The sequence below is a fragment of the Pinus tabuliformis genome, chromosome 8 (assembly GCF_031772625.1).
Source record: "Pinus tabuliformis cultivar Carrire ecotype Pingquan chromosome 8, CPIR1, whole genome shotgun sequence".
NCBI classification, from domain to species: Eukaryota; Viridiplantae; Streptophyta; class Pinopsida; order Pinales; family Pinaceae; genus Pinus; species Pinus tabuliformis.
In genome coordinates this window covers 1453041893-1453054933 of record NC_142294.1, presented here as the reverse complement: position 1 = coordinate 1453054933, position 13041 = coordinate 1453041893, and the positions used below count along the sequence as shown (strand labels likewise).

General features: G+C 40.6%; 1 protein-coding gene across 1 annotated transcript; it reads right to left on the bottom strand.

Annotated features, from left to right (window-relative positions):
• Nucleotides 1-9983: 9983 nt before the first annotated feature.
• Nucleotides 9984-11108, bottom strand: LOC149241228 (uncharacterized). The gene has a single exon (XM_089370473.1). It carries the CDS (start codon nucleotides 11106-11108, stop codon nucleotides 9984-9986), a length of 1125 nt encoding a protein of 374 aa, XP_089226599.1.
• Nucleotides 11109-13041: the final 1933 nt, after the last annotated feature.

Sequence of the window (13041 nt, the reverse complement as noted above, 5' to 3'; positions counted from 1 at the left end):
CAAAGTTTGAATATTGAAAAAAACTCTTTATGGGCTGAAGCAAGCACCAAGAGCATGGTACAGTAGGATAGATTCCTATCTACTAGAAAATGGATTTGAAAAGTGTGAGGGAGAACCCTCTCTTTACATCAAAGAAAAGGATGGTAAAATACTAATTGTTGTGTTATATGTTGATGATGTTATTTTCACAGGTAATGATGATTATCTTATTGAAAATTTCAAAACAGTCATGAAAGAAGAATTTGAGATGATTGACATGGGTTTGCTGAGATACTTCTTAGGAATAGAAGTAGAACAAAATGGAAATGAGATTTTTATCTCACAAGCAAAATATGTTAATGAAGTGTTGGAAAGATTTAATATGCGGGAGAGTAAAGCAGCAATCGCTCCCACAACAATGGAATTAAAACTCAGCAAAGAGGACAACAACAAGGATTTTGATCCTAGTTTGTATAAGAGCATAGTTGGCAGCCTCATGTATTTGACTACAACTAGGCCAGATATAATGTATGCTGTTAGTTTAATTTCCAGATTCATGGAGAGGCCAAAAGAAGCACATTGGTAGGCAGCAAAAAGGATTCTGAAGTATGTTAAAGGTACTAAAAGGTTTGGCATTTTATATACTACTTCAGAATGTTCATATTTAATTGGATACATTGATAGTGATTGGGCTGGAAGTGTAGATGATCGGAAAAGCACATCCGGTTATGTTTTCCACATGGGTTCAGGAGCCATTTCATGGGCTTCTAAAAAACAGCCTATTGTAGCGTTGTCTACAGCAGAGGCAGAATATGTGGCAGCGACAGCAGCAGCGTGTCAAGCAGTTTGGATGAGAAGGATGTTAAGGAGCTTATGCCAAGAGCAAACAAAAGGAACTGTGATTTTTTGTGACAATAGCTCAGCTATTGCATTATCCAAGAATGTTGTGTTTCATAAGAAAACAAAACACATTGACACAAAGTTTCATTACATCAGGGAATTGGTAAACAATGGAGAAATTGTTTTAAAACACTGCAGAAATGAGGAGCAGGTTGCTGATATTCTGACCAAACGATTGGGGCAGAAAAGTTTTGAATTTTTGAGGAAATGTTTGGGTATGACTGATAACCCAGCAGTTGAAATTAAAGGGGAGTGATGAAATGGTAATTTCCAACTGCGGCATTTCATTCAAAAAACTGGAAAACCGTCACTCCAGTTTCCCCGCACCACTTTTGTTGTATGATGGTATTTCCCGGGGAGGCAATGAGCATGTACAATGATTGACACGTGGGTTGCAAAAACACCATTCCCTGGCGCTTAAAGACCAGCAAGAAGGGACCTCCGGGGAATTGCAAACAACCATCCGATTGTTTTGGGGTAGATCAACGGTTGATGTACAGGCTTGCAACAGATTACGTGATGTGAATTAGAAGTTTCATTGACCGCCAGTTTTTCAGTAAAAGTAATTAATGAAATTTAATATAAATGTATTACAGTTGGTAAATGTAGGTAAAAGGTTTTTAATTTTATTGTTTTTTATTACTCACTGAAGTAAGATACAAAAAAAAAGTAATGTCATTTTTGTTCATTGAATATGAAATATACGTAGAAGCGCGAAAGTAAAAAAAAGGGAAATTTTTTTTGCTCGTTGAGAAACGAAAGGGGAATGTGCAGCAGTGCAAAAATTCATCCTTCTTTGTTGCTGAATATGTAATGTGAGACGCAGCAGCGCGTGAGTAAAAAAAATTACACAGCAGTGTAAACATACACAGCAGAGACAGAGTGAATTTTCAAAGCAGAGACAGAGTAATTTTTCAGGAGAGACAGTGAAGTTTTTTTTTTGTGTGGAACTGAAGCGTTCCTGTTGTAATCCCTCTGGAAGAGGAAGATTTTTTTGTAACAGGCAGTTTTATTAATGAATACAAGTTTCTCTGTGCATATGTAAAACTTTGTTCTTCAGAAAACAATTTTAGCTTCCCTGTGTTAAGAAACAGAGCATCATTCTCTGTTCATATTTGTTTGGAATTATCAGAAATTACCAACATGGAGGAGACCGAGAAGAAGATAACCTCTGCTATATTTGAAGTATCTGCGAAGCTTGATCTAAGCAGCCTTCAACTGATTAACGTGCCAAGGTCGATCCAATTTTCTTCGGCCCCTTTGAAGCTGGATCTATCTAATAACAATTTGGTGGTAATTATTTCAGTTCAATGAATTATTTAGGGTGAAGCAATCATGTTTTTTGTTTTTCATTTTTTTAATTAATTCTTTTGGTTATGGGAGTTGCAGTGCTTTCCCGAATGCCTGACTCGCCTGGTGACTCTTATAAGTCTCGATGTTACTTCAAATCGCCTCAAATCTCTTCACAGTTCTATCAACCGGGTCCAGTAGGTTCAGAGTTTGTTTTTTGTTTTTTCCTTCTTCTGATATTGATTTTCTTAGTTATTTTTGGGTTATGGATATGGCTGTTAATATCGTTGTATCGGATGAATTTAACAGTGCGTTGGAAGCGCTAATTGCAAATTTGAATTTGATGAAACTACCTGATATACTGGGTTTGAATGGGACGAAATTGAGGAAGTTATCTTTATACACTCAAATAGTATAATTTCTCTTCTACCATCGATCTCCTAAATGAGATTTCTCTTTGTACTAGATGTCCATTTAAAAAAACTCAGACATCTGTCTAAAGACATCAGTGACCTTAAAAATCTGGTGGATATACCAGAATCCACAGGTCGTCTGGCGTGCCTGAAGGAGTTAGATGTGAGTTACAACCAGATATCCATCTTGCCAAATTTGATTGGGGCTTTGCAAAAAATGCAATTATTAGGGTTAGAAGGGAACCCTCTAGTTTTTCCTCCGCCTAAAATAGTATAGCACAACGTAGAAGCGGCCAAGCGTTACCTGTGCAAGAGATTAATGAAAAATAAGCACATAAAGGGGCACAGTATAGGGCATCTCAGTGTTTGGTTTGAGTGCCTGACTGGGGGTGAATGGGCTCGACCGTCATGTACTGGTAAACATTGTAATGTCTCAGGTCAATTATCATGGGATGAGTATCGAACAGTAAAAGTGGATCGCCATTCCTCGCTCCCTCGCTCGATTTCTCTTCCCACTTGTTGCTTTTTCTTTCCTCAAAGATCACACGCACATCGAACTGTGACACCCTCTCACTTCGGCATGCATTGACTTCTTGTTTTGTATTTTGTCACAGGTGCTGCATTCTTGATGTTCTGTGAGATGAAGTTTCAGTCGAATGTTTTGACAGCATGAGGATGTTCTTAGAAGTTTGGAGTAACGATTTACATATGGATGTATCACGAGTAAATTTGAATTTTATTTCACAAATGGTAATATACTTCACAGCATATCCAATAATACGCTAATCGCAAAAGCAATGGGATATGCAAAACTCCAGTTCTGGCATAATTTTTGTCTAATCCAAAAATCGACTTGCTCCTTAGTATCTTTCAAACAATCTTGGTTTCTAATATTATGTAAACTCTACAAACTTGGGATTCCACATCTTTGTATACATGCATATATTTTTACACAGCTTGTAGAGCTTTTCTCTGTGCCCGAGTTTTGGCATAACAATAAACCATAGACTCCTTGGTGTTTATGTATGATGGTGTGACATAGTTTCAACAATATATCAGAAATTCTTTTGTTTTTATGTATGATGGCGTCTATTTCACAATAAGGAGGATTTTGGAGTGCATTGAAATAAGTAGATCTTTAGTATTTTTGGAATACAATGTTTTTAAGGAATTTAGACTTCTGTGATCCATAACATTGTCTGGATAATCTTCGGCAAAATCACATAATCAATCTTTTGTCGACGCGTTTCGAACCAACCAGTGTGGTTCATCGTCAGGACAAGTTGAAGAACTGATCTGGCTTAGCTTGATTAAATAGAGTATGCAGAGACTCCAACGGCTATATTGCAACGGCTAATTTTGACCTGAGGATCAAAGTCAAACCCTAATAGAAGCATATAATTAATTATTATTAGTTAATTGAAAAATTAACTAATTGCCAAGCATGTTCTTGAATTTTTGAAAAATTATTTTGTTTTATTTGTGAAATATAAATTATTTGATTTGTATGCAGTTTAGTTTATATAATTTTTATAGAAAAAAATTGAAAACAAATACTAATTCTAAAAAAAATTAATAATAACATTGGGTTTATCTTTGGCATTTAAAATGGTCCGTGCCACCATCTCATGCGCCAATGAGAATTGGCAATAGACACTCATATTGTTTTCTATTAAGACAAATTGTTTTTTATTAAGACATGAAGTATATTGAGGAAGTAATATTGTTTTTTTATTAAGAAATGAAGTATATTGAGGAAGTTTTATGGGTCTGTTATTTATTACCATGCTTAGTAAATTGATGGATGAAAAATTCAAGTAGCATGATTTTAAAGTGGGTGGTATTTATTACCATGCTTAGTAAATTGATGGATGAAAAATTCAAGTAGCATGATTTTAAAGTGGGTTGTAGTGTGAGCTAGTACAATTATGTCTTTTCATTCATTTGGCTTTCACTAGGTTGCATTTAATGAGTTTTTATTTCTCAGTATTGGCTTTGGGGAGGAAACCACACCATCGTGCCTAGTTCAGAATGGAGAACAACTAAATCACTCATGGATTGAGCGGTTTTTAGCTCTGAGAATTCTACTCATTCTCATGCTCACCCATTATAGACAGGCATTTAGCCCCCTTATTTTAACATGGTTTGGTAGGGTTTCAATTGGTAACAATGGAGAGCCTCCCAGAAGTGTAGGAAAGAAAATTCAGCTCACCCAGACTCTTTCCTTAACCCTCGTTGTGGTTTTTGTCCTCTCTCAACACTTCTATGCTCTCATCATTGCATGTCTCTCACCATGGAGGGAGGTTCTTTATCCTCTCGATCAACAAATGCCTCAAGATATTCATGGCCTTCCTAGTAAGTTGCCTCCATGACCTAGTTGCTTAGGGTGGCATATGTGTGCCATATTATTGTATTCTTCATTTTCAATCCTAATGTTATAATTGTACGATAAATTTCCATCATCGTTGTCTTAGACAAACCTGAAACTCTTGCTCCTCTTGCAAAGAGATAAATTTTGGGTCATAGCTAAAGTTCCACCACCATTATAGCATTCACTGCTTGGAACTCCTCTTGCTCTATTTCAACTATTGATTATAACACAATGGCGTACCTTTGGTTGCAGGGTTCATCTATTCACCTAGTAGCCCTTATGTTCTTTTGGCTTCTCATCATACCTAGACAAAAATACAGAGTGTTGAGGGGCACTCCCTATTACCAAGAACAAGGTTGCTCCATATCTCAAACAAGAGTTGAAAAATTGGCCACAAGATACAAAGATTTTACTCCCCAGCCAGTTCAAGAGGATATTAGATAGGTGGAAAGGGAACTCACTACGAGTGAGAAATGCATGATTATAGACACAAAGGTTCTTCTGGAGTGGAAGAATGGGTTCCTATTGGAGGTCACTCCAGAGGTCATTATAATCAATATGTGTACATTGTGGACATCTAGTGACATCTTGAGTTGCTCTTGGGAAGAGTTCTTGTACATAGGAATGAAGTCAAGGAGGATATTATCTTCACTCTGAATCAAATGTCGCAGTATATGCCAAGAATGGATCACTGGATCTAGAGGTTTGATAAGCACATGGGAATACCTCCTCATCCTGGCTACTCCCAACTAGCAATAAGGAGCCCATCCTTGTCCAAACACTTTATTCACATAATTCAGCGTGAATGTATTTCAATTTCTTTGTATTTAGTTTTTTTATGTTTCATTTACATAGTTTTCTAGTTATAACTGGCCTAAGCGGCCTAGCCATTAGGATATCTCTTTTTTTCTATCTAAAACTCTATTCTCTTACCTTTTGATATTTTTGAAACAATTGGAGTTTTTCCTTTGGTCTAGTTTCGAGTGGCAAGCCAAAATAGGGTTCAACACCTATGGATGTAAATCTCTTATTCCAAAAAAGAGAATTCATTTCACAAAAAGGAAAAAATAAATAGTCCACCATAATTAGTAAATTTTTATAAATGAAATTGAATTTAAATATTAATTATACAAATAAAAAATTGATGATGACATCTGTTCCAACACACAATTGGTATAATTTAAATATGTGCCCACTATGATATATTATATAGAATTTACATAAAAAGCCCATCATTTGTCATATATAATAACAGTCTCTCCTAAAACAACATTATCTATATTTTATATATTCTTTTTTATATATGCAAAATTATTCATATATATATATATATATATATATATATATATATATATATATATTTTAATTTTTTAATTTTTTATTTTTTTTTCAGGTGGTTCATGGACACCCGCGGTCACTGGGTGGTGGCCGCTACGTCCACGGAAATATTTGAGCTTGATAAGGGTATTAAGCCCTGCGGCCAATAACTGGGCATAACCCCAAGGGCTTCGAGGAGAATTGACCTTGTGACCTCCGAAAAGGTAAGGCACTTATTTGACCAGAGCTAACCCTTGAAGCTTATTTTTTATTTATAGTTATATATCTGTTAATTAAATTTGAATATAAAATTATGAAATACCATTATTATAAATATAAATTACTAAGATTCAAATTTCTTTTGATATTATATATTTTAAAATAGTGAGATAAATAATTATTTATAATTTTATTTTATAAAAGTTAAAATTAAAATAAAATATTATTTATATTAGTATTATTATATTTTCTATTAAAACAATTTGATATTCACTATTATTATTATTATTATTATTTTTCCCATGGAAAAAGTCGTAATTTCTATTAATATATATAAGAAATTACATTTTGTAGATGCCAAGGCATATGCATATGGAGGCATGTTTGCCTATCAGGATACATGTATAACTGTCTAGATAAAACTTTACTGCTAATCGCTGATCCTCCACGCAGGGAGTCTGTAATAACCATATTGTATCAAAACTACCCTCAACAGAAAGAGGGAAAAAGGTTCAAAATTATATCTTCTCTGCGCAGAGAGAGTTATATATATGCCGACACCAAAACTGTTGTGTCTACAGCCATTATAATAGATATGAGAAAATAAACATGATTTTTACAATGAGATCTAGAAAATCATCGGCTTAAAGCCCGATTTGTCCATGTTCTATGAACGGTCTGTGGTAATATTGATGGTGAGTACCATCAATCTCCTCCTGGATCAACCAGTCATTGCCCTGTAGATGCGTTGCCTCTTTTGAAAGTTGATCAGCCTCCGAGTTTTGTTCCCTGTAGATATGTCGACAGACAAAAGAGTCAAAAATGTCTATCATTCTACGAGCTTCTCCTAGAATATGCCTTAGTGTATATGCATTGCAGTGTGATGCATTGTTGAGCCAATTACATACAATTTTTGAATCACCAAACAATTGAAGATGTCTGCAATGATGAACTAATGCAAAGTAAATGAGATGTTTTGCTGTGCAGAGTTCAGCAAAGTTGTTGGTACCCATCCCCAAGTTTATTTGAATTTTAAACCAGTGGGTATCATTCAAGTATAGTATGGCTCCCCCACCACATCCTGCTTCCTGAGCAGAACCATCAAAATATGCCCATGGTTTGGATTTATCTATGGTTTCAGGTATGATGGTGCGCGGAGGGGCTATGTTGTCATCCTCGGGAAGGAGATCATAATCAGAGATTATGTGATGTAGTATGGAAGGCCAGTGAGGGTCCTTGAGATTGAATATGGACTGGTTTCTAGCTATCCAAATGGCCCAGCAAACAAGGAGAGGCATGTTCCTGGCTTTTCCTTTGTGGGCTAGGCACCAGGAATTCCAAGCCTCATGGACATTGTTGTCGTGCCAGGGGTTCAGGGTAGGGAAGTGTGCAGTAATACCGTTCCAAAACTCCTTAGTGGACGGGCAGTTCAGGAAGAGATGTTCAGTGTTCTCTTCATCAAGTCGACAAAGATGGCATCGAAAGGGACCATGGAAGGATCTCTTCATCAGATTGGCACCAGTAGGGATCTTGTCAAATAGTATGTTCCACAGTAATAGGCGAGTGCGAGGGGCGGCCTTGAGCTTCCAAAAATTTCTCCAGTTTGGGTCAATAGACTGAGGTTTATGGGGATCCATGAGCTTGATGTATCCTTATTTTGGGGTATAAGTTCCATTCTTTGCGAAAGCCCAAATAATTTCATTAGGATCCTCTGATAGACGGATATGGGCCTGTGTGAGGGCTTCTATGTAAAGTTGCCAATCCAGTCTCCAATGATCAGGGATGTCCAATTCGTGTGCGGATTTCCATGCCTGATGTAGGACTGTGGAATTATTGCGGTCGCCAATATGCTTGATGTAGATAATGCCCCTGTAATTTAGGAATCTAATTAATTCGGCTGGCAACCTGTGTGCATTCCCACATCCCACCCATGGGTCCGTGCCAATACGAATTGCGTTACCTTCCTTTATTCTCCAGGTAATTCCTTGTCGCAGCAGGGGGGGTGGGTTCATCATTGCCTTCCATATGTTGGAGATATTACTAGTCGTGGGGTGAGTCTGTCTGAACCAATCCATCAAATTTAAAGGCCATATGTATTTTGCATGGGCTACCCGAGTCCAGAGACTATTAGAGGTAATGAGTTGCCAGCCCAGTTTAGCAGCCAAGGCTTTCGAAAATAGCTCAAGTCTTTTTATGCCCCATCCTCCCCATCGTTTTGGAGTTGCTATTCGGTCCCATTTGACCCAAGCAAAAATTTTCCCAGGTTGATTACCCTTCCATAAAAATCTGCAGCAAATATTTTGGAGCCTGTTCAGAATGCCTTTTGGGATCCATGCTAGGGTCATCCAGAACACAGGGGTGGCCTCGATAACTGCCTTAATGAGGATTAATCTGCCGGCCCGGGAAAGGTATTTGTGGTACCAGATCTGTAAGCGTTTTTCCACCTTTGCGATAAGCCACGTCCAGTCTGCAATCCTGTATCCGAGAGGCTTTATTCGGAAGCCCAGGTATTTAAGCCCATCATCCAGATTGAGTGCAGAGAAAGGAAAACGCTGGGTAGTATAAATGGACTCATGCTGAGAGCAACCGATAATGGTAATAGTGGATTTTCCCTCGTTAATCATCATCCCCGTTTCCTGTTGAAAGAGATTGAATATATTATGTAGTACAGAGGAATCGCCGATGCTTCCATTTAAGAATATCAGGACATCATCAACAAACAAGAGGTGGGTCAAATAGAAGTTCTCTGAAATCTTAATGCCAACCAACTGATTTCTGTCCCGGGCAGCAATGATGGATCTGCTTAGTCCTTCCATAACAAGTAAAAAAAGTAGAGGGGAGAGAGGGCAGCCCTGCCTAAGCCCTCTCTCTGATAAGAAAAAAGGTGTAGCTTCACCGTTAAGCAGGACACTGTAGGATACATCCTTAATGCAGCTCATAATCCATTTGATGTAAGCGAAAGGGAAGCCTAGGTGAGTTAGAATTAACCTGATATAGAGCCAATTTGCTCTATCAAAAGCCTTGGAAAGGTCCACCTTTAGGATCATGCCCTTCTGTTTCTTTGTCTTAAGAGTGTGGAGCAGTTCCTGTGCAGTGGCGATCGCCTCATGTATCTGTCGATGCTGTAGGAAAGCAAATTGTTCAGGAGATACATGTCTAGACAGTATGGGCTTCAGGCGATTTGCAATGATTTTAGCAATAATCTTGTACAGAACGTTACAAAGAGAGATGGGTCTAAAATCATTGAAGGAGGTGGGGGAATCAGATTTGGGAATTAGGGCAATAAAAGTGGATTTGATGGTCGCGGGGATATTTTCATTCCTTCTACAGTCCTCCATGATCCTGAGTAAATCATCCCCCATGATGTCAAAGAAAGCAATATAGAATTCGATGGTCCACCCATCCGGTCCAGGGCTTTTATCTTTTTTAAACCATTTTAAGGTGGCCTCAAGTTCCTCCTTCGACACAACCATCATCAGATTCTCCGAATCCTCCTAATCTACATATCTGGGGAAGAGTTTAGCAACCCGCATTATCTCTAGAATGTTCACCTCACGAGGTGCCTTGTAGATGGATTTGAAGTGTTCATTTGCAAGTCTGGCCAGACCCTGCTGTTCTGTTACCATCTGACCCTGTTCATTTTGAAGCTCCCAGATAGTATTAATGGCTTTCCTGCCATTGGCGAATTTATGATAGAACTTAGTGTTGTTGTCACCTTCTACCAGCCAGATGGCTCTACTTCTAAGGCGCCAGCTCTCCTCTCTTTCCTTTAGAATTTGGGAGCGCTTAGAGACAAGAGTAGAGTATAGGTCCTTGTTGGCAGGTGTTAGGAAGGTGCCATCTGACGAGTCCTCGAATGTGGCAATGGCTCGTTCTGCCTCCTTCAATATCTTATCATCATTTATCCATTTCAGATGTGCCCAATTTCTGGAGATCCTCTTGAGTTCAGATAGTTTCCTTATAAAACCAGCAGTGTGTTCCTCCTCGACCATTATAGGGTTGGATCTCCAATAATCAGATACAAGTTGTAGATAGCTGGGGTCCTTGAGCCAGGAAGCATTGAATTTGAAAGGGCTTTTGATCTTCGGGATGTTGTCTGACAATTCCAAAAATATGGGCCGGTGGTCAGATAAACCTCCAGAGCCTACCCACTGCCTAATACGAGGGTGGAGGGTGAGGAAAGCCTCTTTGATAAGGAATCTGTCAAGTCTTCTAGCAAGACTATGATCGCCACTTCTGTTATTTGACCAGGTATATTGAAGTCTGACAGGAGGGATGTCGACCCATTGGTGCGCTTCGAGTAAGGTGGAGATCGAGTCAGAAAGGTTATCCACTCGGGCCAAGTGTCCCCAGGATTCACAGTATCCCAAGGAGAAATTCAAGTCCCCTCCCAGGATAATATTGTCTGCCCGGAGTAGTTCGGATGTGAGCAGGGATCTCCAGAATGGTTCCCTCTCCACACAAGGGCCATATACATTAATAATACGAATATCAGCACCAAGAGAGTGGGCCAATAAGTCCATACCGATGAATCCTCTGCCTCCCCAAGTATTCCGGAGCACCATGGATTTGTTACAGAAACCAATAGCAATACCTCCCGATCTCCCAGATGCGTCCATAGCATGAAAGGTCCAATTCGGTAGCCAAGAGTTGAGGATAGGGATGAGGGTGGCAGCCGAGCAGAGAGTTTCTTGCAGGAAAATAACATCCAAATCAGTCGAGGTGAGCAGTCTTCTTAGGGCTAGTTTTTTGGGGGGGCTAGCAACCCCACGATAGTTGAATGATAAGAATTTCATGGAGGGATAGGCAGAGGGCCATCCCTTGCTCTAAGGGCCCTGTCAATTGTTTGTTGTTGCCCAATGGCAACTTCTTCCCCCGCAGTGTGTCTGGATTTAGTGAGCCGGGAGGGGCAACCTCTAGATTTAAGGGAAGTTGGGGGACAAATAAGATCAATACCAATCACATTAGCACCCTTATGCTTTGTTCTAGAACAAAGAGGGTATCGAGGGGAGAGAGGGGCAGAGGGGCGGGGATGGAGGGGGGAGAGGGGGGGGGGATGGAGGGGAGAGAGGGGGGGGGGATGGAGGGGGTAGAGGAGGAGATCAGGGAAGGGAAACAAGGGGATGGAGAGAGGGAGGGGAAGGGAAGGGAGCAGAGGAGAGAGGAGGAGGGGGTAAATCCCTGGGGGAAAGGGGGCATCGGTAAGGAAACAGAAGGGATGGAGGGGGAGGAGATACCCATGCAAGAGAGAGATGCAAAAACATGTGATAATCCAGAGACAGAGGAAGAGATAGGGAAAAACATACCCGCAGTCGAGGTGATGTCTCTTGCAGTGCCCGAGCTGGATGGAGGAGGAGGCGAGGAAGGAATGGAGTCCGCTGGTCGCTTATCTGATGCCTTGGTGACGGGAGTACCCAGTGTATCTCTTGTTTCTTCGGGTGCATGGTCCTCCTGGTGATGTGAGGGACCTCCTTCCGTCTCCTGGTGTTGAGAGGGACCTCCATCCGTCGGTTCAGGTTCTCGTCTCTGCTCAGTGCCCCTCTTTTTGTGGAGGAGAGGGCAATCCTTGTATAAATGCCCTACCTTATGGCATCTGCGGCAGCGATACGGGATGCCTTCATAATCAATAATCTGCTTACGAGATGTGTCCCTCCATTGTATGGTGATGTATTCCTGTAGTCCTCCTCTAGTGTCTAGATTAATTAGGATGCGAGCATATGCCATCATACCCGTATGAAGGTATGACTTGTCGTACTCCATATAGGTGCTAATCGCATTGCCAATCCGCTTGAAGATATTCTCAGACCAGTATTGTAATGGGAGACCCGGAAGCCGAATCCATACAGGTCCAATGCCAATCTGTTCAGTTTGAGGATCAAAGAGGGGTGTCCAACATTTCAGTAGAACCGGGGCGTGCTCAAAGTGCCAGTAGGAGGATAGGACCCAATTTGTGTGATCGACACGAGCGAATCTCAGAGCGAACCATCCCCTCACAAATGTCTACACGAATGGGATGTCAACCAGATGGTGACCCCATACTTCTGTTGCCCAGGCCTTCAGACGAGCGGCCGAGTATTTCTTTCCCCTGATGCGACCGACGAGGACTCTGTCCGCGAAGTCCATGGCTTCTCCCCACTGAATGTCCTCTTATTGTCTCAGAAAGATGTCTTTTGCCTTAGATTTAAAGCACTTGTACTTTTTCTTGGTCCCCTGAGGGGGAGGGGGGTGCGATGCCCTGCTAGGAGGCAGATCCGAAGATGTAAGAGGGGGACAAGGGTTATACGAGGAGGGGGGAAGACCATCAGCCGAAAGGTGTAAGGAACCGGCGAGCAGCAGGACAGCGGAAAAACTACCGGAAGGGGGAGCCAGGGAAGAGAGGTTATGCGAATCAATCGAAACCCCGGTCAGTGGAGGGGGAACACAGGTGTTAGAGCCAGTGAAAGGGGGGTCTAAACCAGGGTTAGGGTTTAGACATGCAGATACGAACCCTAGTGATGACGGAGATACCGAAGGGGTAGTTAACGCAGGCCAAGTGGGGGGATCGTCCGGCAG